The 27,681-nt window shown below is 35.0% G+C and overlaps 6 protein-coding genes and 1 non-coding gene across 7 annotated transcripts in view; 2 read left to right on the forward strand and 5 right to left on the reverse strand.

Moving 5' to 3' along the window:
• The first annotated feature begins 1,575 nt into the window (after positions 1 to 1,575).
• LOC110417508 (RING/U-box superfamily protein) lies at positions 1,576 to 4,688 on the forward strand. The gene is made up of 5 exons (XM_021429868.2): positions 1,576 to 1,969; positions 3,002 to 3,198; positions 3,566 to 3,664; positions 3,953 to 4,004; positions 4,176 to 4,688. Exons 1-5 carry the CDS (start codon positions 1,822 to 1,824, stop codon positions 4,313 to 4,315), a joined length of 636 nt encoding a protein of 211 aa, XP_021285543.1. The 5' UTR covers positions 1,576 to 1,821; the 3' UTR covers positions 4,316 to 4,688.
• Positions 4,689 to 6,100: 1,412 nt separating this feature from the next.
• LOC110417505 (ARM repeat superfamily protein) lies at positions 6,101 to 9,099 on the forward strand. Its single transcript, XM_021429866.2, has 8 exons — positions 6,101 to 6,356; positions 6,450 to 6,755; positions 6,854 to 7,140; positions 7,234 to 7,362; positions 7,571 to 7,693; positions 8,054 to 8,161; positions 8,480 to 8,658; positions 8,780 to 9,099. The coding sequence occupies exons 1-8, from the start codon at positions 6,209 to 6,211 to the stop codon at positions 8,901 to 8,903; spliced, it is 1,404 nt and encodes a 467-aa protein (XP_021285541.1). The 5' UTR covers positions 6,101 to 6,208; the 3' UTR covers positions 8,904 to 9,099.
• Positions 9,100 to 9,383: 284 nt separating this feature from the next.
• Positions 9,384 to 14,028, reverse strand: SQN (peptidyl-prolyl cis-trans isomerase / cyclophilin-40 (CYP40) / rotamase). The gene is made up of 10 exons (XM_021429867.2): positions 13,497 to 14,028; positions 11,743 to 12,243; positions 11,408 to 11,495; positions 11,251 to 11,303; positions 10,849 to 10,953; positions 10,546 to 10,621; positions 10,121 to 10,158; positions 9,971 to 10,034; positions 9,790 to 9,895; positions 9,384 to 9,653 (listed from the first exon to the last, which is right to left on the reverse strand). Exons 1-9 carry the CDS (start codon positions 13,677 to 13,679, stop codon positions 9,873 to 9,875), a joined length of 1,131 nt encoding a protein of 376 aa, XP_021285542.1. The 5' UTR covers positions 13,680 to 14,028; the 3' UTR covers positions 9,384 to 9,653; positions 9,790 to 9,872.
• A 4,107-nt stretch (positions 14,029 to 18,135) lies between these two features.
• On the reverse strand, positions 18,136 to 18,883 carry LOC110418593 (uncharacterized). Its single transcript, XM_021431368.1, has one exon. The coding sequence runs from the start codon at positions 18,649 to 18,651 to the stop codon at positions 18,265 to 18,267; it is 387 nt and encodes a 128-aa protein (XP_021287043.1). The 5' UTR covers positions 18,652 to 18,883; the 3' UTR covers positions 18,136 to 18,264.
• A 3,335-nt stretch (positions 18,884 to 22,218) lies between these two features.
• On the reverse strand, positions 22,219 to 24,606 carry LOC110418340 (peroxidase 10-like). Its single transcript, XM_021431034.2, is given in 5 exon segments — positions 22,219 to 22,801; positions 23,139 to 23,304; positions 23,399 to 23,555; positions 23,557 to 23,588; positions 24,371 to 24,606. Coding segments are annotated over 5 exon segments (1,002 nt in total). The 5' UTR covers positions 24,605 to 24,606; the 3' UTR covers positions 22,219 to 22,388.
• Positions 24,607 to 26,690: 2,084 nt separating this feature from the next.
• The window catches only part of LARP6C (RNA-binding protein), a 3,927-nt gene continuing 2,936 nt past the window's right edge, over positions 26,691 to 27,681 (reverse strand). Inside the window, exon 10 of the mRNA XM_021430593.2 lies at positions 26,691 to 27,681. This exon is cut by the window's right edge and continues 82 nt beyond it. Coding sequence (XP_021286268.1) covers positions 27,536 to 27,681 — 146 coding nt within the window. The 3' untranslated portion in view covers positions 26,691 to 27,535.
• TRNAI-AAU (transfer RNA isoleucine (anticodon AAU)) lies at positions 26,871 to 26,944 on the reverse strand. Its single transcript has one exon. It is a non-coding gene; the product is annotated as a tRNA-Ile (tRNA).

The following is a 27,681-nucleotide window of genomic DNA, read 5'->3' on the forward strand; positions in this document are numbered from 1 at the left end:
TATTACCTTAATTGATTAGAAATAGAAAAAATAATTAAAAATTAATAACATTGTGAGAATTGATAAATGATAAAAAATTAAAATTTTTTAGGTACATAATTTGAGAAGTAAGAGAATATATAATTTTATTAATTATCTTAAACTTTAAATATATTTCATGCAATATAAAATAAATAGTTAAAAATTAATAACGTCATGCAAGGTGAGAGAAAATAAATATTTATTAAATATTTAATTTAAAAAGTAAAAAATATGTAAATATTTTATTAATTATTTTAAATTTTATATATTTTTAATAAAATTAATTATATTATTATAAAATTTTGAAATTTATAAAAAAAAATTGAAACCTAAAGTTAGAGTTTTGATGATTTTAAGCTAGAGTCGGGCCCAGACTGTACTACATGTGAAGGGGGGTAGAGGCACTCAAATCATAAATACCATGGTTGCTAATTTACAACAAGTACACTTGGAGGAAAAGTCAGCAATTAGGTAGTAGTAACCAGAAGAGTATTAGAGTTTTGATGACAAAACCCTCATTCCTATATCATTTAAACCTTCTTTACTTGACCTGTGTACACAACAAAAAACCAAAATCAAACCAGTCTGATTGTAATGGAATCAAACCATAACTCAAGACACAATCACACAAAGTTCTCCGCGGACCAAAGTCTAAGAAGATCGCTAAGCAGATCAAGTTCTCTCCAAAATGAAAATTTTGGTGAAACATGTAAAGAATTGATTCCTAAGCTTTACATGCATGTTAAGAATATACGTCGTCTCCAAAAGACACTTCAGCAATTGATAAAATAAAAATGAATGTTAATTCGTTGCTGATGGAACAGCATTGGAGGGCAATTTGTCAACCAACCGAAGAAGGACTAGAAAGGGTGAAGGGCAATCAATCAAGATCTGCTGCCATTCGCTGTAGTTACATTTATTGATTAGAGTTAGGTTGTTTGGTAAAAGTCATATTTAAATTTAAGGGTTTAGGTGGGGTTGAAGTCTAATTATTATAGTCTCAGCGTGGAAAAATTTTACATTGAAAAGATATGTTTCCAATTTTAAATAGAACTATAAATCTCACGTCAAAATAAAATAAAATAAATAAAAAATATCATAATTTTAAAAATATTATAAATTTTACGTCAATTATATATTAAAAATCATACTAAACATTTAAGAGTTCATTTCATCATCAACAAACCGTGCAGTCATTTCCACCGCATTAACTCCCTTGAATCCCGCTGACCAGTGCAGTGGGAACTGCAACGTCCGCTCCCTTAGTTGGTCATGGCCAACCGTCGGCATTGAAGCTGTTAAGGCTGAGAAATAGTACTAGAAAAAGGTCATCTTGGGGTGAGAGGAAGAGATCTCAGAATGATACAAATTGACGAAATTGACCTTTTTCCTATCTTACTTAAAACTTGAAATTTGAACCTTGTTATGGCCGGTCCAGATAGAAGTGATTATGGGTGGAATTAATAAAAATAATCTTAACCAGGCGGAGTTCCATGACAAGAGCTTATGACCACAGTGAGTGTATTAAGTAATTTATTATTAATTAAAAGTAAAACCTAAAGACAAAGATGAAAAAAACCAAAGGTTTAGTAATTGCCTCAGAATGTGTTGCTGTACGAAATTCGACGCGGAAACTCGCGAATATGTATATGTAGAGGTACCCATGGTTTTTGAACATTTAACACTCCTTCCTAACGTCTGCAAGCGCGACTATCACAAAAGTGTTTTTCCGACGAGGTGAGGTGATGGGAAAAACCTTGAGCGATACATTTTGAAGCGAAAGAGAAAGGGAGAGGGGAAATGGAAACGGATGAGGGAGAAAGAAAGGTGGAGGAATCTAGAGAGAGAAAGAGATTGAGCGAAACCCCTCCCGACGATGACTGCTGCCCAATTTGTTTTGGCACCTTCACTGTTCCTTGTCGATCCAACTGCGGTCATTGGTATTGTGGTAATTCTCCTAACTTCTTCTTCTTCTTTCCTCAATCTATTTGGTTGGTACAGTCTGAGTTTGGTTTTGCTTGGTTGGTGAGAGAAATTCAAAATGGAAAAGAAAGGGAAAGAAATAGGGTTTTTCTCTTAAAACTGGATGTTGAACTTTGAATTTTAGGTTTAGGTTTTCCTTTTACCATAATATTTATCATATAACTTAAAATTTTCACTTTTTTCATTCAAGATATCCTCAGGAAACTATTTTCAAATAGTATAGTCTGTTTTACATTTTCTGGTTTATCTATGGTGCTGCTTATGTGCAAGGATTTATTGATTTTCTCGGCTTAAGTAAGTAGGTACATTGCTTGAAGAAAAGAATTTGTGCAACTAGGAAAGAAGTCTCTTTTGCTTCATTGGTTTATTCTGTTTATTACTTCACAGTGAGATTAATAAAAATCAGGAGGCTTTGTTTATGGGTCCTTTTTGGGGTTCATAACTTTTTCTTTCTTTCTTTCGATTTACAAGCATTTTCAGCAGGATTTGTTTCTTTTATTTTTTGCCCTTTATTTGCTGGTAACTTAGTGAGATTGTTTTTTACTCATGTAAACAGGAATAGATTTTAGAACTTTACCTGGACTTGTGATCCTGGAGTGGCAAACGCTCAACTATTAGTATAAAGGAGGTTGCTGAATGCTTTTAATCTTTTTCCCTCGTTAGAGGAGGAATGGTGGTGTTGTTGTGTGGGGCTTGGCGTTTGAGCTGTTTGTTATTTGCAAGTTCCTATGCATTTACTGTTTGTCTTTTGCGGTCATTTCTCCAGCAGACGCACTTTTATTTACTGTAACTATTGTTCTAGGAGTTATGTTCCATTGTTGTGTGGCCAATGCCTTGACCCACACACCTGCTCCCCTAACAATTTGCTTTTGAAGGAAAGGATTGAGTTTCAGTGTTTGTGAATGCCCATTTGGGAACAGATTTACATGTTGTACCTGCAATCATCTGTCCTCAAAATGGTTCTTGTTTCCCCTCTTCCTCTTTTTGCTTTTGGCAGGCAATTGCATTTTGCAATTCTGGAACTATTCCTCAGCATCTAAGCCATGCAAGTGCCCCATGTGCACTTGCAAGATTCTTAATTTAATGCCAGAGGCATCATTACAACAGCAACAGGACCAGGAAGTTATGGAGGTACTTAAAAGTGTACAGAGGTATAACCTTCTCTTTGTTGGAGGTGCTCGTGGTCTTGTTCAGGTATGTGTGGTAATGTAGTCTTTTCTAGACTCTGTTAAACATATATGCGAAGTGGATTTTGTTGTTTCTTTCTCTGTTTCCTTTGACACAATTTTAAACTGTAATGGCTTTAATTTCAGTGATCCTTTTAAGAATACTGACTATGTTGTAGATGTTCGTAGATGTTACTCTATCATAAATGGCTCTGTCATTGTACATTTGCATCAGAGGTGAATTACAGAAGAGTTCTATTTTTTGGCGTTCATCTTAACAATCCTCATGTTTGCTTCTTGATTATTGGTTCATATATTTTGCCAGTGTAACATAGCAATCTTTTGTTCTGTTGCAAGCAGGCATGTGAACATTTTCTTCCTTCTTTTCTTAACAGAAAGTGCGTGAGTTACCATTCTTCGTCAAGAGAATGTTACAGGCGTTGATGGATCCTGATACAAATGATTCATATCTTGCTGAGATGCGCCTTTTTGCAGTTAAGTTCATTAAAAATATACACTGTGAAGTATATAAATATGCGTGTGTGCAAACTAGTACTGATTTATATAAACATGGTATACATATATAGCATTTTATACATTTAAAAGAAAAAGAGGAAAAAAAAAGGAACTGAGAGAAGGCTGGATATGTTGATATGTTCAAATGTATAAGTTGATCTTTTTCCAGTACCTAACATATGTAATGACTTACTTCTATTGTTTCTGTAGCTTCATGACTGTTTACTAACCTCTGTTGAAGTCTTACTGTCTTTCTTGTGTTCCAGATGGTGCTAAGTATCCTCTACAGAGCTACACCATTTGATTTCATTCCAACAGGTAAGTTTTTTGCAAGAGAAATGCTTTTCATTTTCAGTGTCAATAGGATGATTATTGTAATATTGGTGCATGTGGATTTTCTTTTATCATTTTGGTGTTGGAGAGACTGCTAGTGCACACTGTAAGATTTATGCTAGTCAAATGGATAAATTAGTCTTGTCTGTATTGCAGGGGGTCTGGGAATTGGAAGAGTGTTTGATTTTTCTGCTGTTACTCTGGTACTCATCCTGCGTTTGGTGGGCATCTATCGCAGAAGACGACTTACGCAGCGTGTGAGGCACCTAGCAGCCATGGAACTTTTACAGGAATGAACTTCTATGATTTTTAAGGCACGTTATGTGTTTTTCTATTCCTGGTGACTGAAAATAGCTGTAAATTGTCTAAATATGTGTGAAGGAAGTTAAATTAGGTTGTACATTCCGGTAGATTGAATAAAAAATAGAGCAAGATGCTTTGGGAGGAGTGGCTGATTGATTTGAGTATATGCGGCAGTAGGTGTTTTGCGTGTCTATCAGCTACTTCTATGTACATAGAAACGCTGCAACTCTTAGCATAGGTTGCTTTTACTAACTTGTTCGTCCCGTTGTTCACCTCTAATATATTTGTTTGTTAAGTATTATGATAATCCCAAGAAATGAAAATGCTGGTGATTCATGTTAACTTTAGCAAAACTAATGTATTTCTTTGATTTGGTATATGTAATATCTATTCAAATAGTAACGTTTCCTACTGAAATAAAGGGTAAAATACTGACATATTTTAAGTTTTAATCAAAATTTTACATGCAATTCATTAGTATGAAAAATAATTTATTTAAAAAATTACTGTTTGTTAGACACATAAGTGTAACCGTTAAGATTTTGTCGATATTTTCATTAATTTATTGATGTGATCATATTTTCGAATAATTTTATTTTTTATTAATTTTAAAAATTATATTATATAAATTATAACTTTTATTTTTTAAAAAAAATTTTATTACAAAAATTATTTAACCTTTACTTTTTATCTCCCAAACGGTCGACTGGTGACACTCTTGTCTTTGGCCGGCCAGATCTTTGGCTGAGCTCCTCTGGCTTGAAGAGCACCTGATGGTGCTCCTTAAGCCAGGGGAGTCGAGTGCTCCTAGGCCCTGGGAGCATGGATCTGGTTCTCCCAAGCTTGGGGAGCACAATTTGATGTTCCCCTAGTCTGCGTAGCACGATCTGGTGCTCCCTAGGTCAAGGGAGCATCGATCTGTGGTTTTTTTGAGAATTCGATCAAATTTGCAATCGTGAAACGGTCGGTCAGTGTTCATTGTCCAACTTAAAAGAGAAAGAATGAAAAGAAAAAAAGAGGGTAATTTGAATGTCATGTTTAAGTATTAATATTTATACGTTTAAGGTTGAGTGTTTATTTTAAAAATTAATAAATTTGTATGTAATTATGATTAAGAGTTAAAAGTGTTTGAATTTTTTTTAAATAAAAAAATTATGTATTTTAATTTATATAATTATTATATAATTAAAATTAAATATACTTTTATATTTTTACTATAAAGTCATAAAAAATAAAAGACTAAATACCTAAATAAGCTTTTGAATTATGTTAAAAAAATAAATTTAATTTTTATCTTTTTATTATAATTAAATAAATTTTTAAATTTTTATTTTAAATTAAATTATTTTTTTTCTTAATAGTTAATTGTTTTTTCTTAATCAATTATACATGTGGTATTTGAATATCATGTCATCTATCACGTAATTAGTTGACGTGATATTAATTTTTATTAATTAAAATTTATATATTTACCTTTTTACCCATATATATAAAAAAATGATTAATTAAATATTTTAAAAAAATCACCTTCTTCCTAATTTGTTCCACAAACATTATTTTCTTAAACAGATTAAATCCTCTCATTTAAGGTTTAAAAGAAATAAATTAAATTCAAAATAATTTGAAGTTTTCAATCTTCTTTTGGGCTTGTTGGAGCCCGAATTAACTCCAATTTCAGTTGTTATACGTGGCCAGTAATCCATAAATTCATAGGGCCGAATAAAATTCCCATAAAACCCCCGTGAAAATTTAAAATCCCTCACCTCAGCTGATGATGGCATTCCACATTCAAAAATACTAACAGATCTTTCTCTCAGCTTTGCTACTCGGTTGTCACCTCCCAGTCCATCATCCCTCCGATCTCAAGTCTGGAGATAGGAGAAAAGATGGGTCCAGTGAAGAACGTTCGTGCAATCTCGCAAGAGGCCTTCGATGAGTTAGTGAAGGAGAACATGGACGACCTCGGAATGGACCCCACCGAAGCCTTGGAAGACGCCATCCAAACCCTCTCCCTCCAAGGCGTCGATCTCTCCGGTAGTCATTTTCGGCGCCATCCTTCTCTTTGGTTTCATTCTTTTCGCTGGAGTTCGCAATTTTTAACGAGTTTTGCACAATTGATTGTAACAGGGATCGTGAAGTGTGTTCCAGGGGAAGGTGGTGTCAAGGAACACCCAGCGATGCAATGCTTGGATAAACTGAACCAACTAAACGCCGGCTCAAAGGATCAATTCACGCCCCACGATTTAGTTCAAATCACAGGTTTACTTAACAACCTAAGCGAATTATGTAGTGATAAAGTAGAATCGGGAAATGCAGCAATCGTAACCAAAAATGGCGGTGTCGAACTGGTTTGTTCAATCTGTTCTAAGATACCAACTGAATCGCAACAGACTCTCGTTTCTTGTTTGAAGACCATGGCATCGTTGCTAACTGGTATAAAACAATTTAATCATTCTTCTTTTATGTTTAAAGTTTGATAATAGTTTGTGTGTTGAAATTATTTGTTTTATATTCTTGTTGTTATTTTCTAGATGTTCAAAGTACAGAGACTTTTAGGGTGAGCAAAGGACCGGTGATTGTGGTTCGTATTCTTAATATCGATGGAATTCAAGATTTAGACATCTTGAATTCTGGCTTTGCTGTTGTTGCTGCTGCTGCAACTGGTAATGAAGTTGTTAAAGAATCGTTTATGGAGTTAGGAGTTGATAAGTTGATTCTACAAGTTTTGAGTGGACAAACTAAAGGCAGTCTCCAAAGTTTATATGATGCTATACGTGTTCTGTTGATGTCTGATGATAATCGTGTTGTTGCTTCTCAAGTAAGTGGAAAATGCCTGTAATAAATCTATTACGTACTAATGCACTATTATCATTTTTCCTTAAAATGGTTCTGATGTGTTTGGTCCCACCAGGTTTATGGTTATGCACGAAGATTTGCGAAAATTGGAATTGCAAGAGCTCTTGTGGAGTCACTTCATGAAGGGCTTAGTTCACCTAGTCTTGTTTCGGCAAGCATAGCACTAAAGGCTGTTGCTGTGAATGTAAGTTTATTAAAATTGTTTGACATATCACAGACTACTTGATATCAGTTAATTATAAGTTCTTATGGCTTTTAATTTGGAGAGTGTAGAAATATTTTTGGATTGAAGTGATTCAATAGTTTCATTGCACAGAGGCTTAAGACACTAATCAGATATGTGTGACAAACATGGGATTTGAATTCATTATAACGTTTTTTGTTTCCTGCAGGATGAAATATGTAAGTCCATTGCTGATGCTGGTGGTATTGATGCACTTCTAAAGTGTGTTGATGATAGTGGTGAACAAGGCAACAAAACTGTAGCTAGAACCTGCTGTTCATTGCTATCCAAGGTATAGATCTAAACACTTCTGCTGAAAGTCGATTTCATTATTATAATCTGCAGCTTAAAGTTAAGGATTTTCATTTTCTCGTTCCTTTGCTTTTTACCTTTCATGGCATGAAACTTTTTGTGCTGCAAGATTATGTTTACAGCTGTCTTTGTGTTTTCTCATCTGAGAATGTAGAAAAGTCATTTTAAAGAGCTGTAGAATGTTACATTTCAAAATGGGTTTTTGATTATGGGCTCATGTGACTTTGAATAGTGTGCATTCATTATATACTCTTGTAAAAACTCTAAAATGTAATATATATGAATAATCAATACAAGCTTGAACTTAAAGCATTAGTGCATTTTTTTTTTCTTTGGCCAGCTTGCAGGAAGTGACTCAAATAAGAGCGCTATAGTTGAGAAAGGAGGTATGGACAGGCTGATCAAACTGTCAGCGAGATTCTCTGATGACCCGGCTGTGCTGCAAGAGGTAAGGGACCAGCAATTCTTGTTCCACTAAAATGCGTAATTATCAGGTTCACAAATCATTTTAATGTTCTGCTCAAGTGGAATTCACTGTCCATGAGTATTGGTATAACATGATAGTTTCACTGTCATCCTGGTTATCTGATGGTGTTAGGAACTCTTGTCGTCAGAGATAGCAGTTATGGGTTGGCAAACAGCTAGCTCCTTAGATTTCTCCCAAAAATATAATGGTTGGAAAAGTCATGTCCATTATGATATGATGTATGCAAGTATAATTAGATAGAGTTGGGATCATGATGAATCATTTTATCATAATTTTTAGGTCATGTCCATTATTTCTGTACTCTGCTTGAGATCACCAGACAATGCAACTCGTGCCATTGAAGCTGGAGCAGCGGAACTTGCTATTCAAGCCATGCAGAAGTTTCCTGCTGCTCAGCAAATGCAGCGAAGTTCCTGTCTTATGATTCGAAATCTTGTTGTGAGGAACCCAGAGAACAGGCAAGTTTTATGAATATTTGCTGAGTTCTTTACAGATTCTGTTGCAGCACTTTGTTTTAGTTGTATTAGAATATGCACTGCAGTGAAAACTTGATTTATGGGAAACCACTGTCTTGTGCAGAATCCTTCTGCTGAATAATGGGATTGACAAGTTTATCAGGAAGGCAAAGGAAAATCATGAAAGCTGCAAGGATGCTGCTACTGATGCGCTAAGGGATTTGGGTCTTGATAACTATAACTCATAGTTAATGCCTATGGGTTTATTCATTTTGGAACTTCACTTAATTTTGTTTCTGATTTTGATTTTGTGGTGAGGTTGGCCGTGTCATATCATCAGTTCAGGGAAGTTCCGTTTTTTGTGAGGTTGGCCATGTATTGAATGAGGTTAACTTGCTATAATTTTGGAGGCATGCGTTTGTTACAATGACGACATAACATAGAAGAAATTATCACAATGGGCATAATCATTAAGGGAAGTTTGTGGTTTCAGAAAAGAATGTGCAGGGTTACTCTGAGATACCGGATGCCATTCCTTGGCATAAGATCATCGCCATGTAAAGCACTCTGGGAGGCAAACTTTGCAAAACTTTTGGCTTACAGTTTGGCAATGGACTTGAGGTTGTAAGGTGTGTTACCTGTATCCAACCCCAACCCACACACAACAGCAAATCCTTTCGCAGATTGAATGAATACTACTACAACTATTAAAAAAACAGATAAACCAAAATTAAGGGCCAAGAAATGCTTGTAAAATTTTCATGAGAATACTCACCAAAAGAGCTTGTCAGAGACAAAATTGTACATTTTATACCACTCCTGTACGGAACACAGATTGTCCGGACTAAAATTTCATTAAGGAATTGATCAGTCTTAGTCTAAATTTCCTACATCCTAAATAACTAGTATGAAAATTCTCATTAGAAATAAGAATTGGTTCAAGCCTCAGATTTGTACAGTTTAATTTGCTGGAATGCTTCCTCTGCTTCCACTGAAACCTGAAAAACATAAAACTACAGCTCCATTATCCTGAACTAACACAACAGTCAGTCCCCAATTTCCATTAGCATGCAAGTGTTCATTAGCAGTTACAGAAAAGTAGTATCAAACAATACAGAGGCTGAACATCCCTACCTACTATTTTGTCCAAAAGGTAAGAGATCCTAATCAAGAAAGCCTGAACCAGATGACACTATCTCACTGAACAATTGAAGCTCTTAACCATCATGGTTATCAGCACCTGCATTGTACATTCCCCAGTTACCACCAAGTATCCATCTCAAGAAATAAAAGAATAAAAGCACACACGATGTACCAGTTGAGTGCGGTTGGAACATCTTACGATACCGTCTTCTCTCCTCATTGCGCCTATCATTGATCTGCTCACCAAGTATTATTGTTAAGCACATTTGTTTATAAATATGCAATGCTACAAGATACTACCAATTTCATTCTATCTGCTAACCTTTTTCATAGCAACAGCAAGCTCTTTCTTTATTCCACCTGAAATGCAAATATATTTCAAAAAAATAGTTATCAAAAAGTCTGAACAAGTTTCACATATTAACTTGTTGACACTATACACTGCCTTGATCCGGTCATCCTGCATATGTAGCAGGCAGGTTTCATGAAAGACAAGAAGCTATATCATGGGCCTAGTCACATGTAGAACTTCAGGTTGCCTATGTTTGGCCAAAGTAAAATTTAAATTAAAAATAATGAGTCAAGGCCAAATAAAGTTGACTACACTTCTCAACATTCCATTGAGAAATTTTCCCATTTGCAACCTGCCAAGCCCTAAAATGAACATACAGGTCATAATCTTCTAAACAGGGAATGATCCAATATTGAGTACATTGTATAGAGACTGAGTCAAAGTCCATCACTAACCATCATTTGGCTCCAATTGCAATGCTTTCTTGAAGCTTTCAACAGCAGCATCAACATCATTAAGTGCCATGTGTGCCTGGCAGATAAGTATCACAATCATTAGGACCAGAATGTGCTTGAATGGACAGAAAATGTAGCATAGAGAAGATAATCAAGAGGCAAGCTGTAAAGGCAGCTTCTAAGAAAGGTCTATGTAATCTTAACCAATTTTTCCCTTAAGAGATGACTAGCTCAGACCAAATATAAGCCAAAGCCACCAGCATCCAAAAGATTATAATATACTTAACAAGGAAAGACACTAACCTGACCTTGGCGAAACAAGGCTTTCACATTGTTATCTCCATCTCGCATTGCAAATTCTGTGTCCAACAGTGCTCCTTTCAGATCCCCTAGTTTCAGTTTACAGGCCTAAAGCCACAAAACCATCAAGGTATTAGAAAATCAAAAAATTGTAAGAAGCCTAAGATTAGTCCAAAGGACAAGTTGACGGACAAGACACAAACAAAAGATATTAAAAGATTAACAGAACAGAAAACTAAGCACAAGTTAACTTGGATAATGATAATGTTTAATCATAATTAGGATATGGAAAAGTAAAGTGATTTCTCACATGGCATTAGACAGCAAATCAGGTTGCAAAATTATTTGAACCTAAAGTGCTCAACAATTGATAAAGTCAGTCAAAAAGTGAAGAATGAATCTTACAGAGCTATTTGTGAATATCTGGGATTTCGTCTTTCTCAAACTTGAACTCTTATCTGCAAAGCCACAACATAGTATATGCAGACCAACCAAGGTGAATTGAGAGTCCAACTACTTTATTGGTAGGCGAATGAAACGATGTACAGCAAAGAAATGTCACCTTCATCAATCCCTTCTTTCTCCCAGCAGATATCTAAATAGCGTAGAGCCTTCCTGTACTTTCTGAGAGCCATCTTATAGTCAAGTTTCTGTTAAGGACATCCATTAGCATAAATGAGAGACCTCAAAGGAGGGTGAAAAGGAATAGGAAAGGAAATGGTGTAGAGAGAGAATGAACAATATATCTAGGAAGCACCATCTTGAAATATCAAAGTGTAACAAGAAGGTTTTATAAGCACCTTGAAATATCAAAGTGTAGGAAGAAGGTTCTATAAGCACAACAACATGCAGCAATGAACCCATTACTGCAAGAATAAACATGCATAAGCCTGTTACCTTGTAATGTTCATTTCCAAAAGCCTTAACAGAATCTACAGCAGTCATCCACCAAGAGAGCTCATTAGGACTCTCATCAAGGTCAGCTGGCCAATCAGGATAAATGTCACCATCATTGAAAAAATTGGATATCCCATCATCTGCCCCCTCAGGGATTTCTCCACAATCAGCAATTGTCACATCAACAGTGGGACAATCAGCTTCACCAGTTGTTACATGTTCAATGGAACGAACAACACCCATTCCTTTGACAACCTTGCCAAATACAACATGTTTTCCATCTAAATGAGAAGTGCGAGTTGTAGTGACGAAGAACTGAGACCCATTTGTGTTAGGACCAGCATTTGCCATCGATAACATTCCTTTCCGTTCATGTTTCAATTCAAAATTTTCATCTTCAAATTTCAAACCATAAATTGACTCTCCTCCAGTACCATCTCCAGCAGATATATCTCCACCTTGTACCATAAAGCCTTTAATAACTCGATGAAAACGAACTCCCTGAAATAATAATAATAAAAAAACCCATATATCATTCAAACTCAACAAAAATAAAATTCCCATCCAAAGGCATATATAATCATTAATACAATGAAATTCTCATTAATTCATGGTTTATGCAATACAGTACTTGCATTACCATAACCTGCGTTGCTATGACTCTTCATTTTCCTAGAAGTATCTAGGTCCAACACATATCTGATGGACATGAGGATGGAGATCCAACCCTCCAAATATACGAAAAATTCGGAAAAAATTGAAAGTACTCATTTCAGACACATATTGATATCTGATTCCTACCCCCGAGTGTGAGTAACATAGACTATAACCAAATTTGAAAACCAAAAGGACAAATTGATATCATATTTTAAAGTCAAAGACTGAATATGAAATATATTTTCTGCGAAAATAAATAAATAAAACCAAGATTATGTTAATGATTCAAGTCAAAGACAAGCACCCTTAAGGTTTTTCTATTTCTAGTTGTCAAAAGATGCAAATCCAGTATGCCAGCATTTCATAGACAAACCACTTATAGCATCACAAATGATTAAGAGGACATTTCTTTAATGTTGCCATCTGTTAACTAATGTGGTTTAGATGGCATTAGCAAACAAAAGAAAACTTGAATCTTAACTCATATGCGGATAGCCAAAACCATCATCAAGGTATTTCAAATGAATTTTTATGTTTCTTTGTTGATGGGAAAGATTAAAGATTTGATGCTTAGACTATAACATGTAGAAAGAATCATAGGCAACCTTAAATCTTGGAGACTATCACAAGTAAAAAAGGGGAAAAAAATCCGAATTCCAAGTATTTCCCATATTCTTGTTCAAAAGATCCATTAGCAAAATCAACTCGCAATATCAATTCAAAGTTGACAACAATGGTCAGTATGAAGGTTTCATCAAAAAATAAATATGGTCAGCATGAAGAACATTCATACAACATCAGGAAAAAAACTATGCAAATATCTCCAAGATTTCTTGCTACTCAGACTCTTCCTACCCCAAAAACAACTAATTCAAAGAAGAAAAAGAAAAACAAACATTTCATTGCAAGAATGCAAAGAGAAACAAAAAATCCAATGACTTTGGATAAAGTCAATGACATCAAAGTCTTTCCATATCACTATAAGCAAAAGCAACATAAACCCAGATAAGCAAAACCCCTACATTTTTACATCCGATACATTAAAAATGATAAGGAAATTAAAAAAAAAAAAAAAAAGGAGAGAAGGAGAGAGGGACCTTATAGTGAAGGGGAACACCAGTGTTAGGACCAATGCCCTTTTCACCAGTGCAAAGGGCCCTGAAGTTCTCTGCAGTTTTGGGTACTACATCATTGTACAGTTCCACTATTATCCTTCCTTCAAGCTCTTCTCCTATGCTTATATCCAAATAACACCTCGGCCTCCTCATCATCATATTCATAAGTCTCTTTTTCCTTTCCTTTTTCTTTTACTTTCTCTTCCCCTTTCTCTTTCTCTTTCTCTCGGTTGCTACATAGTTTTTATGTTTATATATAGAGAGAGATAAAAGTAAATTACCTACTCTTTCCTTCTCTCTAGAGACTTCCTCTCTGTAAAACCCTAGTCCCGCTTTATTTTTTTAACTTAAGTTAATTATTCCAAATATAAAAATGGGGGTCTCTGACTCTTTGGAGTTCGGGTTAGCAGCACCGGTCTCCGCCTCTCTTCTCTCTCTCCGCTTATTGTTTTTCTTTCTTTCTTTTCTTTTTGTTTTTTTCATTCATGACCCAATCCCATTTTTTCCACTTCTCTTTGAATTTGCTTCCAGGAGACTGATTTTTTGTGGGTTTTATAGTTTTACCCTCTACTTCATCTTCAAGTCTAGGACATTTATTGGCCAAACTTAATAAATTCTTTGCATGGATTTTCCTATATATAGTTCTATTTCTGTTATCAGTAAGAGTTATTTATGGTGGAATTAGATCAGATTTTTGTCCATTTTAATCTCATACACTGGCCACTTTTGAAAGCTAGGTTCCTACCTAAATCCATGTTACAAGTGGTAGTGGGTTAGGTCATGAATTATAAGTTACTCAAACGCCCTATATTACTACTACTAAGTGTATTTTCCAGAAATCATGAGTTAGGGCATGAAGCACATTACCCAAACCTCATTTCCAGGACGAAAACAACCCCCCCTTTTTTTTTTCTAATTCTTCTTCACTTGGGAAGTCAAATTTTTAGATTTAATTTAATTATTTTTAAATGATATTATATTAAATTAAAATATTTTATATAATCAAGTAAGTTTATATATCACGTCAAGTGTTTAAAAATATATGAATAAAATATTTTAATTTCATATTAAATCGATAAAAAATTTTACAAAGATTATAAATGCGAACGATGTAACTTGCATATTCTATTATATTAATTTTTTCAGAGAAAAAAAGTTAGATATAGGTGTATTTTATTATGATGAAAAAAGAGCCCTTCAATAATATAGGTAAATAATGAATTGTGAAAAGAAGATAAAATAGATTGAGGTGGTGGGACTCAAATAATGAAGAAATCCATCCAAAGTTTGATGTAGGAGAGTACAAAGGGCAACGGAACTGACAAGATTTGTTTGTTTTTAACAGCTTTGGGTACACCAGCACACGGAGATGTCAACCAGGATCCTTCTTTTGTATTACACACAGAAATCCTGGAATCTTTGCTGCTACCTTATCTTATATATAATTTAATTCATCAGGTAAGGTGGGATAAGCTGATAAAATCATTAAACATAAGCTCAGATTGTGCGCACTACGCACAGATGTGTTAACCTGTCCATGTAAGTTGGTGAAGCTGCACCATTTTTGGAGTTTTTGTCTTTGTTATCGTCGTCTGTTTCCAACAACAGTTTCTTTAAGAGAAACATTTTCCTGACGACATTGCCTATTCTTCTTTGCTAATTGGAATGAACCAAGTGACCCACTATACAAAGAGGAGATTGCCTATCTATTATATATTACTAATTTTCCCTTTAAATTTGGGAGAAAAAAGAAAGGCTATTGTATAATAATAAGAGCCTAGTGGACGTGGTATTAGCTTAAGATTTATCGCCTAAATGCCGTACAGTTGGAATAAACTTAAACCACCCAAATTTGGTTTTCGACGAGGATTGGAGACCAAGGCCATGATTTTAGCATTGCTAAGTACAATGCCTATGTTACGCCCACTAAAAACAGTAGTTTCTTTTTCTTTCTTTCCAATCTGATTCACTGCCAGTGGTATGCAGCTCAAGAGAAGCCCACATAACCACTCCTAGTGGGTCCACTGAAAAGGCCGACACAATGGCAAACCCAATTTTCTATTGGGGAACTCGTAGCAGCCACTTATCCAGGGCCTGTTTTCTTCGGATGTGTAAATTGAGTCCACGCAAGAATGACTCAGTCATTGCCATTTCCCACTTTCAATGGCAAATAAAGCAAATACGATTTGTAATTTTGTGTGTTGATGCTGCATTAGATCACTTATTTGACTAGAGAAATGCTGTGGGGCTTTGAGAATGGAAACATGACGGAAGTTTATATAGTGATACGTTTGGAAGTTTTCATGGAAAAATAATGGATGGGATTCGAGACGGGCTTTGCATCATCCACCCTACAGATGCAACTTACTGATTGATTAGGTGTTTTTGCCCCTGAAAGATTAAAGGAAAGATCAAGCAAAGGCAATCAGATTATTCACAGTGAAAGTGATACATAAGTTTTCAAGTCTAAGATAAGATACATCATGCTTTACGGATATTCGTTTTGATATGCGGAGAGTTGGCCACCATGGGCAAAAAGAAGACCTTGAAAGCATAAGAGAAGCCAAGCTTTTTAGATGGATGAAACCATTTTCCATAGAGAGATTAAGCACTGGATACGGCTACCTGAATGTGAGGTTCGAGCCTACAAAAATTCTCTCTCGAAAAAGGGCAAGAAAAGTAAGCAAAGATCATCCCTCCCTTTCAAACAACAGCCACAGGCCATGAAAGCCCAATTTTCACCATTCCTTATCGGGCTTACAGGTCTAGCATATTTCGGCAGTGAAACTGTCTTTCACGATGTTGACATGGGCTGAAAATAACAAAGGCCAAGAAAGCCCAATATTTCCTCCATAGAGGTCACCAGGCATCAACCCAGCAACAGCCAACAGGTTTTGTCTGATTGGTAGCAAGGCCTCCAGGCTCCTAGTCTCCAATTTTCTTGAGGAATTCCTTCCAGCATATTTGTTTTTACCTGCACAAAGTGAAATTCCCATAGTGGAAAAGCAACTATAGATAAGATCACCTCTATAAAAAGCTATCAGCTGGAGACATACTTGATCTAAATTATTCAAAGAAAGAGTAACACTAATCACTGCTGATAATATAATTTAATCAACCTCTTAACAGAGTGGTTAACCAATCGGGCTCTCCCGGGAGTGGTTTGCCCATTGCAGAAGTTGCCACTCCGAGATATGACTGACAGCAGAATCCAGGAGGTGGACAGGAACTAAATGGAAAGTATGAAGGAAAAATAAATAAAGAAAGGACAGTACAGATTTGTACCCAGTAACTGTCCTAGGGAGAGTCAACTTTTTTCACCACTTGAGCTGACAGGTGATAATGGTCCAGGGAGGTAACTGAGACAAAAGCTGCCCAGATCACATGCTTTTTTTTTTTTTTCCAAAATCAATCGTGTGACCCCCTTAACCTCGTGATGCTACCGATATTTACCATCCTACAAAATGGGTTTATCCCTGTCAAATTTCCCCTTAATTTTTGACTAGAAAGGGGCAAGACAAAATTTTCTTGTGCCCACTTTGGACCCACTTTTTCCATCTGTCTTGCACCATTTTTGATCCTTTTGTTTGATGAGAAAAATACCCAGTGAATTTGGTGATCCATTCGAACCGACTTTCTAGTCAAACTCACTGTTTCACGTGAAGCAAAAACAGACATTGCTTTCCTATAAGTTTTCACATGCCAAATACAATGAAAAAGTTATTTTGATATTAACACTTACCCAAATGATAGCACAGTAGTTAGTAGTTTAGAGAAGAAGAAAAGCAGAACATCAAGCATAGGTACCATTTAAGAACTTAACAATGTCAGTCCATGTTTTCAACTGTGGTTCTTTCCATGATGATTTCTTTGCATCTATTTGCTAGTAAAAAGTAAAGCAATTTAGATATTACATTATTTTTTAAAAACGTAATAAAAACAGACAAGACATTAAATATAAATTTCTTTTTTAAGTGTCTAACTGCATTGGCTACCATTCTAGGAATAAAGCAGACCAATCAATTTGCATTGGAATAACCAGTTTTGTGTTTTGTCTGAACAGCATTGACAACACCAAATTTCTCACCATTATTTATTAATGGCTCTCTCTCTGTCTTGGTTGGGGAACCCAGAGTCCCCAAGGTGGCATGACAGCCAAAATTCTACTGTCTCATGTTGCTAACAAAGGAATGTGAACTTTTAAAAATGCAATCTGTGTGGGAGTGCAACTTAAGAACAGTTGATGCAGAAACAAAAGAGGAAGGGAAAGAGAATCCAATGGAAAACCCAACAGAAAATAAATGAAGACAATAATGAGGTATGCAAATACACCAAAAAGCTGAAAGACCCAACAAACTATAAAGCAACGCTCAATCTTGCCATCAATGCAAATAATGAACATCTACCCAATTTCACAAATTTTAATTGTACATTCCAAATTTACCGTTCATAATAATTGTCATAATTATTACACAATAAAAATTCTCAAATTTTGTAAAAGAAAATACTAATTTATATACCCCTCTAAGATTACTTATAGTTTTTTTGTCAAAAAAATTGTTTCTTTCAATCTAATTATTGTCATGAATGAATCATGAAAGAACCCAAGAGAACAATGGCATTAACATTAAAAATTGACAAAAATCTAATTAAAAAAAGAAGAAGAGAGAATCCCATTTTTTTCACATACAATGAGAGTATAACCATGAAGGCAATAAAAAAAAAAAAAGAAACCCAAGAATATTAATAATCAAGATTCACTGCTACTTCCATGTTGCTTTTGTCCTTGAACTTGAGCTTGTTCGATGTCTTCTTCTTTGATCTCTTGTTGGGTCTCCTCTGCAGGCACCGCAACTGGCATCTCCTCCGTGGGCCGGGAAGGAGGAGGGTCGACCCGACCGTCAAGGCAAGAAGAGCATTTCCTCTCAACCCAACCTTCAAAATCGTACTGACCATGGCCCATGATAGGCCGCCCTGAACATAGCCTCCCAATCATACCGGCTATGACTCCAAGTATTGTGATCACTGCTAGAACCGCTATGACGGGTCCAACCGAACCGTGACCCGTATGGGCTGTGTAGGCTTGTTGGCTTACTCCTACGGGTGGTGGCTGCTGCTGCTCTACTGGTGTAGACATCACCAAGAACAAGAAAGAACTTCTTTAAAATATATGTATATTTGAAGATGTTTCTCTTTTTTTTTTCCTTCTTTTTGGGGTTTTTGAAGGGTTTAAGCTTCTTAGTTTGCAAAGAAGCGATGGAAAATGGTGACTTAGAAATGGGGTCTTCTTTTTGTTTCAGGCTTGGATCATGAAAAGCAAAAGAGAAAGAAAAGGTTACCAAAAAAAGTTTAATGGGGTTTTTAAAGGGTTTAGGGGAGAGAAAAGGGTGGAGTTAAAGAGGCCGGGGGGAAATGGAAAAAGTAGGGAAAAAGGCAAAATAATGTGCAAGGAGTTTCGTGTCGTTTGGTGTTAAACTGTTGCCAGAGCTTTTCTTCGAGGATTATTCAGTTAATGTTTTCATTTTCTTTTTCTTTTTCCAACTTAAGAGAGAGAATGTTCAGGGGGAAGGGGAAATGGACAAAACCCTTTTCAGATGGAAGAGTTTCCTCAGGAACTTTTCTGGTGTCCTGCAAGAAATACTGAAACTTCAATACCTACTTTTGCACATTTGTTTTAGGGACGACTTTTTTTAACCGTGTTTTTAAACTAATTTACTTTTTAATTTTAACCGCTAAGAGAAAAATTTTTAAACAAAATTATTTTTAATGAGATTTTTACATATTCAAGCGCCGTACTTTTTGTTTTTAGTTTCTTTTTTTGTTTCTGTTGTTAAACATCATTTTTTTATGATTATAAAAAATATAACAAATAAAATACTCAAAAGTAAATTATTTAAATTAAAGAGTTTTGGATAATATCTTTTTTTTTAAATCTATTTTATTTCAAACAGTAACTTTGATGTTGAATAAATTTTTAATACATTTTCATTTAGATATTAAATTTTTTTATTTTAAATATTATTTTTATTAAAAATGTGTTTAACTCTAAGAGTTTATGTTCTAATAAAATATAAAAATAAAGAACAACTTACATGTTATATTTAAAAAATATTATTATTACATGCTGTGATAAAAAAAAATATTATTACAATTGAAGAAAAGTTATTGCACGTTTTTTACTTTTAAGAGCTTATATTATAATGAAATATAAAATTATAAGTTACACATCATTTTTAATAAATGTTATTGTTATAAAATGACATTGCAAATCTAAGCAAATGTTACATACCAAGATTTTAATAACAGATGTTACACGTTAAGGTCAAAGTTTTAACACCAAATGTCATACATTAAGATCAAAGTTTCAACACTAGGATATTATACTCTAAAGTCAAAACTTTAGTACAAGATATTATAGGTCAAAGCTTCTTTATTTCCATTGAGGTTACAAGTCAAAGGTATGCGTTATCATACTTGAACTATTAAAAAACTTAACATCTATAAATCCAAGAACTTATTGTTATTCATCATATCATGCTTTTTGATATAAAATTTGAATATGCGAAAGCGAGAAATAGATAAAAAAAAAATTTGTGAATGTAAATTAATAAATTTAAGAATATGTTGTTACTTTTCATGTTATACTTTTTGGTTTATAAATCGAAAACGATATAACGAGAGATAGATAGAGAGATGATAATGGTAGTAAAATTAGAAAGAGCTTGATGGTTAGAGAGATAAATAAAAAGCATAAGGAGAAAAATTGAAAGAATTAATTTGTTTGAAATAGTTTTAAGAATATTTTTATCATTTTATAGTTAAAATTAGATAAAAATGAATAACTTTATATTAAAATTTATTTTTGAAATGAACTTATAAGAAGAGCATTTTTCACAAATTTATCTTTATTTTATAAATATGGAAAAAGCCCGAAGGAACTTCCATGGGTAAATGTCCTCTATTTATGAGCTGGAAACCTCTGTGCTTGGAAAAGTGAGTATTTTCACCTACAGTACTCCACTTTTAGCGATGCTAACTTTCAAACCATGAATAGTAGAGTGAATATCTGCAGTCTAAATGCATGCCTGAACATTATTTTTGTATCACATCCATTACTAGACTTCAGGATTTCCCCTCTTTTCCAGTTTTTTGAATCCAAGAGCTCACATAAGTGTAGTGCCTTTAGGAAATTAAGCTTTGTTCTCTTAGTATAATAGAAAGTATTCTTTCTGGTGCTGTCTTCATCTTGTTCAAATAAAGTGCTCTCCAACAAGGAAAAAAAAAAAATTATGGAGCTTCTTTTACTTCATTTCTCTACTTTCTATGGGCCTAAGCTGCCTTGCTCCATCAGGCAACTCATTATTAGTTCTTCAAAGTTGTTTTTGTATGCTTTGCCTTTGTTAAAGGTCAAAAAGTTAATAACATTATTTTTTGATTTATATTTTTTAATCTTTTGGATTACCAAAAAGTTAAATAATGTTGAAACTTTAGGCCAATTGATCCATCTCTTTCTTGCTTTTAGTTATGATTAATTTTTAAAAAAAATCACGTCTCTAAAGATTGGGAAAAAATAGTTGTTAGCAACAAATGATGCATTTTGGAAGGTATTAGTGTTAATAACTAGATAAGCATCAATAATTATGTTGGCTATGGGGAAGATAGGGAACAGACCAATAGTTAGTGCTTGATTAAACATGGCTAGTAGGACAATCACTGACAGGTTATAGTGTCTTGGACCCAATAGTTTCATGATCATAATTTTTCTTTTAATATCGAATATTGGGATTTCGAATATCAAGAAAAAAATGGTGAAGTTTGAGTTTGTTATAGAAGAAAAAGGAAGGAATTATACGACTTCTACAAGTTCAGGGCAGAAATAGTAATTTCCAATTATGTTGCAATTATGGTTCCATGGGGATTTAATGTAGCATAAAAGGGGCTGGTTATGGACAAATATATTCAATGCTGCACTTGTTTGAGCAATATTGATGGAAAATGATTGAATGATGAATAATAAGAGGGACATCAAAAGCAGTCCAAAAAGGGAGCCAAAAATTTTCAAGTCTAGCAAAAGGGCTAAAATCTTGAATGTTTTAGACTTCTAGCTCTCTTGGAGCTTCCCCTCAAGGATGAATTTTTTTGAAGCTGCAGGTCTGTGTCTAGTAGACACCACACTACACAGATAAGTTGTCAGAGTGGAGAATCTAATCTGAAAGCAGAGGATACATCTCAGAGTGATGATGATGATGAAGATAATGATGTTGATGATTATGATAGTTCATGATACACAATACTTCTGATGCAGTCAAATACACCAAAACAGAAACAAGAAAAAAAAAATGGTGGTGTTTTTGAAAGACAAGGACATAGATCTCAATGGGGCTGTACAAAGGTTGGTCAGGCATCCAACAGCTTTTCTTTATATTCCTTTTTGAATCCAAGCACTCATTGTCGGCTTCTTTATTGAATCTATGTGCATTCGAGCAGCTTAATTTTCTCCTCAGAACTCAAAATGAAACCTGACGTTGATCCTAAGCGAATGTGGAAAGCCAAAAGGAAAGGGGAAAAAGAAAGCATAAAATAAAATATGTAGATGAGCTGGGTGCAATACCGAGTTCTTTGTGTTCATATTGCCTCTGGGAGGTGCATTTTGTCAATCTAACCTGCCAAGATTATATATTTGAACCCAAAAAAAAAAAAACTCAAATACTAGTGTAAAGATAGTTTTTGTTCGATTTTTCTGATGGAGCAAATGGTGGAATCATCCAGCTGAGATAAGAACACCAAATTATTAATATATTCACAACCCTTCTTGGTGCATTGATTGAACTAGATAAGTTCCATACATAGACCAACATTTCAAATACTAGCAATTTATAAGTTCACAGACCCGCACTTCTTTCTAATTTGTCCCTTCTTCCCTGTGAGTACACCGAGATTACCAAGCTTCGCCATTGATGTGGTAAAATCATTCCTGAAAAGGTAAAGATTCATGCTATAGGAATTAACCATTGCAGCAGTTTTTGGATCCTGCATTAGTGCTTGATCGGATTCAAGAAGCCCTGCGTTGTTAACAAGGTTTGTGTAATACATATTGTCAAATCTATAGGTACTTGCAGAGTCAAGGGGAGCGAGATTGGTGTTTGAGGAGTCTACGTTCGGACACATGCTTTGCAAGCTACTGAGGGCTGAAGCATCAAGTGTAGGGTCAGGTCTACCAGTGCCCTGGAAGTTGAAGAGTCTTCTCTTGAAGGTAAAACATTGAGCATAGCCTATGGTATGAGCTCCTGCGATAGACACAAAAAAGATAAGGCATCTATATCAATTAAATTTGCCATGATTAAAATTTATTGCAGAAATGACATATTTAATGCTGTATGTATGTGACAGTGTTAAGAATCTTAAATGTTTGACTATAGTTTTTGGTGATGCTTCATGATCTGTACTAGTCCACAAGACCACCACTATGCAAGAACTTTTTCACTTTCAAATGCCATGGAAATAGAAATGAAATTATTTGGGTAAGTCCTATCCATCAAGTCGTCTTTGAAAAAGGAAAAAGAAAACAATAGAATGAGAGTTTTAAGGCACATTGACTCTGAGCAATTTGTTAAGAAAAAGAACCTGAGAGGACTACAGCATCCTTGAGGTCAAGACCCTTTGATGTGAATTTGGCAGTGATATTTTCCATGGGCTCAATAGGTGATGGTAATTGTTCATTAGCTGCGTGCTGACTAGCAGTTGTTCCATCTCGTCGCCCTAGCAAGACTGGCCAGAAAGGCCCTCCTGACTGATAAGACAGAAATCGTAGAAAGGAACACAATTTAATTCATCTGAGAATTGATTTGCAGCTTACAAGCCATAAACATAAACATGTCAATTACCAAGACAACAGCTTCCCTTGCTGCAAGAGTCAATATATCCACACAGGACACGGTTGATGGGCAAAATCTTTCAACATCTGCTTTTATATTGTCAATGACTTCGAACCCTCGAGCAGAGTTACGGTTTGGAAAAGCATTCTTCTCGCCCTGGAAATTTTGTGTCATCAAGAAGCACCGATGCATCACAGCCCTATGCCAGAAAGAAAAGTTCTAAGCAAATTTAAGTCTTCATACCAGGCCGATTTAGTAAACACTAGACAGTGAAATATATTATACACTGCAAAAGTCCATGTAACATGAATGATACGTTTGACTAATGATATTAATGTCCTAATTGAGAATCTCAATTTTGTATATTTATCATGTTTTCTTGGAAATTAAAATCACAAGGATAAATGATTAAAAACGTAGCAATTGTTCTATTTATTAAATTGACTCCAAAGATAACCTTAGGCTCTGCTTGATTAGGGAAGTTGTAATGGGCAAGCAAGTTCTAGAAAGAAAGTGAAGTAAAAGGAAGAAAAGAAACAAAAAATAATTTCTCTGCAAGCCTTTTGTTTCTAAGAAAAGTTTTTCTGTGAAAGTTGGAAGCTTACTGTAAACTATAATACTACTATGTTGGCATCCCCCCTCTGTCTCTCTCATGAATGTAAAAACCAGCTTATAGGTTCTAAAGTGGACCCAATCTGAATGTAATAGGATGGGGATTCCGTGTTGGTAGCACCAAACATAAGATATGACCTCAAGCAAAAGCAAAGAAGTTTCCTGCAAAAAAGCGGTCTACTGTAGGGCTTTCTCATTTTCCTGATAGTGAAACATGCAGTAAGTAAATGACAACAGTTTTAGTTTCCTTTTCCTACCAATGACATGGCACATTTTAATCTTTGGCTTCAATATGGTTCTGATAAGAGATTGAATTATAAAAGCAAATGACATAGACAAGCAAGAGGTAACAGATTCATAGGTGGTTACATTTACAAAACAATCATGAAAGTGCAATCGGAGGAGGGACGCAGCTATCCTGGTATCATTCTTGTAAGCTGCCCAGACACCAGACTTAACCATGCTTGACAAGCGGGGGCATGATCTATCATAAAACCGGTAATCAAGCTGGCCATTTGCAGAGTGATATGGACAGACAAAGGGGAAAAGGTACAAGCATACAAGGAAGGGCAAAGTGAAGTAGGAGAAGAGTTTATGACCCATGACTGAAGATGCAAAGATTAATCTGATGATCTATGATTAAGTGGTGGAGATTTATATGCAGAAACAATGGAAGGTAGTAGTGAGTTTATTGGTTAAGCTTCCAAGGTGGACATGACACTATGGTGGTTTATTCCTACTGGCCACACCAGGACTAAAGCATCATTCCAGTTGTTTAAAGGTTATAACGATTAAGACCTGACGACATTCTCTGTTTTAACTCTTCGTTACTTTTTTTTCCTGCTAACCAGGCATTTATTCTATTGAGATGGCATAGGAATGCCTTTCATAGGAAATTTCGAACGCGAGACATGGATCATTACAAGCACTAAGAAAGTGTGGCTCATAAAATGGCCCATGATCCTTTCAGAAAACTTCTGGTAATATTATTACAGTCACTGCTCATATGATGTTGGAAATTTTTATCTGAAGAGCACTCAAGCACTTTCTTGTCAAGTTAGAAGATGATTCACCAATGAAATTACAGCCGGCTAGAACATTACTTTATAGTTAGAACATCTAAAATTACAAGCAGACTACTTCTTTTTGAAATTAATGGCTCAAACAGAGGGAGTCAAATTAGCCAATGTCTTGTAGATAATCTTTTTGACAACTTCCAGGAGCACAACAATTTTAGCAGTGCTGCACGGGTCTAGATGCATGATGATAGCTTCATTTTTGTTTTATCTCCAAGCATGTCTAGTGTATAGTCATGGGCACTATTTGGCTTTGTTGAAGTACTGTGATGTGGTATTTTTAGTTTTCTAGTTCACTATTTGATTTCTTTCAGGTGTCTGTTAATAAAATGGATTGACCATTTGTTCTATCCTTTTACTGCACTCCAGTGATTTTAATCAATGAAAAACCATTTTGGCTGAGAAAAAAAAAACAGAGGGAGTCAAAAATTGGAGCTAGATATTTTATTTGATGAACTTTAACTGATGCTAACCTAAAGCTAACCAGGATCTCACCAGAAGAAGCTTAGTCTGGATTCATAACTTATTTATTATTGATTCATCTGGACTCATTCACAAAAATTTAATCTACAGTAAGGAAGTTACTTGTAACATAACTTGGTCAAGCTGTGGCAGGACAACATATAAGAATGGCTAGTTCCTGAAAAGCTGATAATGGGATAATGATATATAGGAAACTTTGTAAACCACATATTTTTTCTACACAAATTCATCATAGACCTAATTTCTGCAATGTTTATGCATAAAACTTTGTTGTGATTGGCAGGACATAAAGAAAACAATAAAGTAGTCCAGGAAAGAATTCAAACACGTGCTCAGGAAAGTCCAAAGTATGATTGTATGACTAGGAGCTCATATTTAAAAAGCATGCGAAAGAATTCTGCACAAGTCAACTTCAAAAAGATAAGGCACCATTGATGCTCCATTAATCTTGTATCAGCCTAGTAACAGTGGAAGTACAAGTGTCACTGTGAAATGTGAACTGTGAAGCAGGAGCATAAAAATGATATTTCCACAAGCACTTTGCATAAATTTTATGTGATTGCACTTCAGTAGGTTATCCCAGATAATTAATCATAAGAGCAGGAGCACCACTTCAAAATGAGTACTGCTATTTCATAACATGTATCTTTGATTTGCTTAATTCCCTTTTCAAATTCCACTGATCAGGTAAGAGATTATTTTCATCCAAAAAGTCAAAAAAGTAGAGACCAAAATGAAGAAAGCTGTTTCTTTCCAGTTATTGGCCATCAATTTAAAATATCTGGTGACTGCAGGTTGCTCTTACCTCTTAATCCACCCAGGGTGAAGTAGCCACAAAAGTATGGCCATACTGGTTAACCGGGAAGGATTCTTGTGTTGCAGATATATGCAGTTTGATTATGAGGAGGCACAACTACTGGTAGTGTAAGGAGTTTGGTTATTTGTTTCTTTTGGGAGGAAGGAATATTCTACGAATGAAAAGAAATAGCAAGCGGAGCAAAAAGAGAGAATATGTGAAATCTGATAATGGAAACTTCCCGTCAAAGCGGAGTTGACCATGTAAATGCCCTGTGCTGAATATATATATATATATATATATATATATATATATTGGTATATTAACACTGGCCTTGATTTATAGATTTTTTTGTTTACATAAACACGCTTGCAAAGGGTAAATAGAAAAAATGGATGATCTGAGATGTACAAAATCAACAATAAAAAAAAATGCTAAATCAGGTTGATCCAACAACCCAAAGAAACTTTGGTTCATTAATAGATCAAACAATCCACAGAAACTAAAATCAAAGTGGCCCATGCAGGTCTCGAACCTGCGACCTTCGCGTTATTAGCACGACGCTCTAACCAACTGAGCTAATAGGCCAATTGAAATAATTTTTAATTACTAGCTAAAGAACCTTTACTTTTGGATGTTTAGTTGGTAAATGGTTTGTAATACTCAAAACTGGTGAAAATTGTGTTGTGAGGTTGTTTGGTGCTTCAATACTTCTTCAGTGGAAAAAAGTAATTAAAAGAATGCCCTTTCTTCAAATGCTTATTGTTGAAATTATTCTCACGCATTTGTGTAAGTCTGGTTTGAAATGCACCATTATTATTATTATTATTATTATAAATAAGGGGTATGCACATATGGAGGCAATTCAAATGTTTCACGATTAGAGAAAGAGAGAAACAGATGTAGCCTTTCAATTTCATTATTACAAATTTAAAACAGAATACTCAACATAACCCAGAAACCTGGTGTGCCTGGAGAAAATTGTTACCATCAAGTAGCTACAAACAGTACTAAAACTATTCACCTCGAATTATTGAAAACATATTATAGGCCAGACTATGCATGGCTGCTAAATCATTTCCTACCTTCAGGAAATGCAGAGCCCATTCAGATACTAGTTGGTTGATATATAGAATGGAGAAAAAAAGGAAAAGAAAATGAAAAAGAATGCGCAATCCATCACTCCAAAGCTGAACTTATTGGCTTGCCTCGCCCCATGGTGAAGCCCCTGGTTCCATCCGGCATTCTTGGGCCCTTAGACGTCTGTTTGACAGACGCTTCACATTGGACTGCACTGCCAGGTTGAGGAGATGCAGCAATCAGGC

Source organism: Theobroma umbraticum, unplaced genomic scaffold (assembly GCF_002168275.2).
Source record: "Theobroma umbraticum cultivar Fairchild unplaced genomic scaffold, ASM216827v3 scaffold_50.0, whole genome shotgun sequence".
Taxonomy (NCBI): Eukaryota; Viridiplantae; Streptophyta; class Magnoliopsida; order Malvales; family Malvaceae; genus Theobroma; species Theobroma umbraticum.

Bases quoted from the DNA above. Each gene is read 5' to 3' on its own strand.
- LOC110418593 (XM_021431368.1), bottom strand. From the start codon at position 18,651: ATGTCTACACCAGTAGAGCAGCAGCAGCCACCACCCGTAGGAGTAAGC.
- SQN (XM_021429867.2), bottom strand. From the start codon at position 13,679: ATGAATATGATGATGAGGAGGCCGAGGTGTTATTTGGATATAAGCATA. The intron at 10,035-10,120 runs GTTAGCAGATAG...CTTGGTGAGCAG, and splicing joins TTGCTGTTGCTATGAAAAAG to ATCAATGATAGGCGCAATGA. The intron at 9,896-9,970 runs GTACATCGTGTG...TGTACAATGCAG, and splicing joins GTTCCAACCGCACTCAACTG to GTGCTGATAACCATGATGGT.
- LOC110417508 (XM_021429868.2), top strand. From the start codon at position 1,822: ATGGAAACGGATGAGGGAGAAAGAAAGGTGGAGGAATCTAGAGAGAGA. The intron at 1,970-3,001 runs GTAATTCTCCTA...TGCTTTTGGCAG, and splicing joins CTGCGGTCATTGGTATTGTG to GCAATTGCATTTTGCAATTC. The intron at 4,005-4,175 runs GTAAGTTTTTTG...TCTGTATTGCAG, and splicing joins ATTTGATTTCATTCCAACAG to GGGGTCTGGGAATTGGAAGA.
- LOC110417505 (XM_021429866.2), top strand. From the start codon at position 6,209: ATGGGTCCAGTGAAGAACGTTCGTGCAATCTCGCAAGAGGCCTTCGAT. The intron at 6,357-6,449 runs GTAGTCATTTTC...TGATTGTAACAG, and splicing joins CCAAGGCGTCGATCTCTCCG to GGATCGTGAAGTGTGTTCCA. The intron at 8,162-8,479 runs GTAAGGGACCAG...CATAATTTTTAG, and splicing joins ACCCGGCTGTGCTGCAAGAG to GTCATGTCCATTATTTCTGT.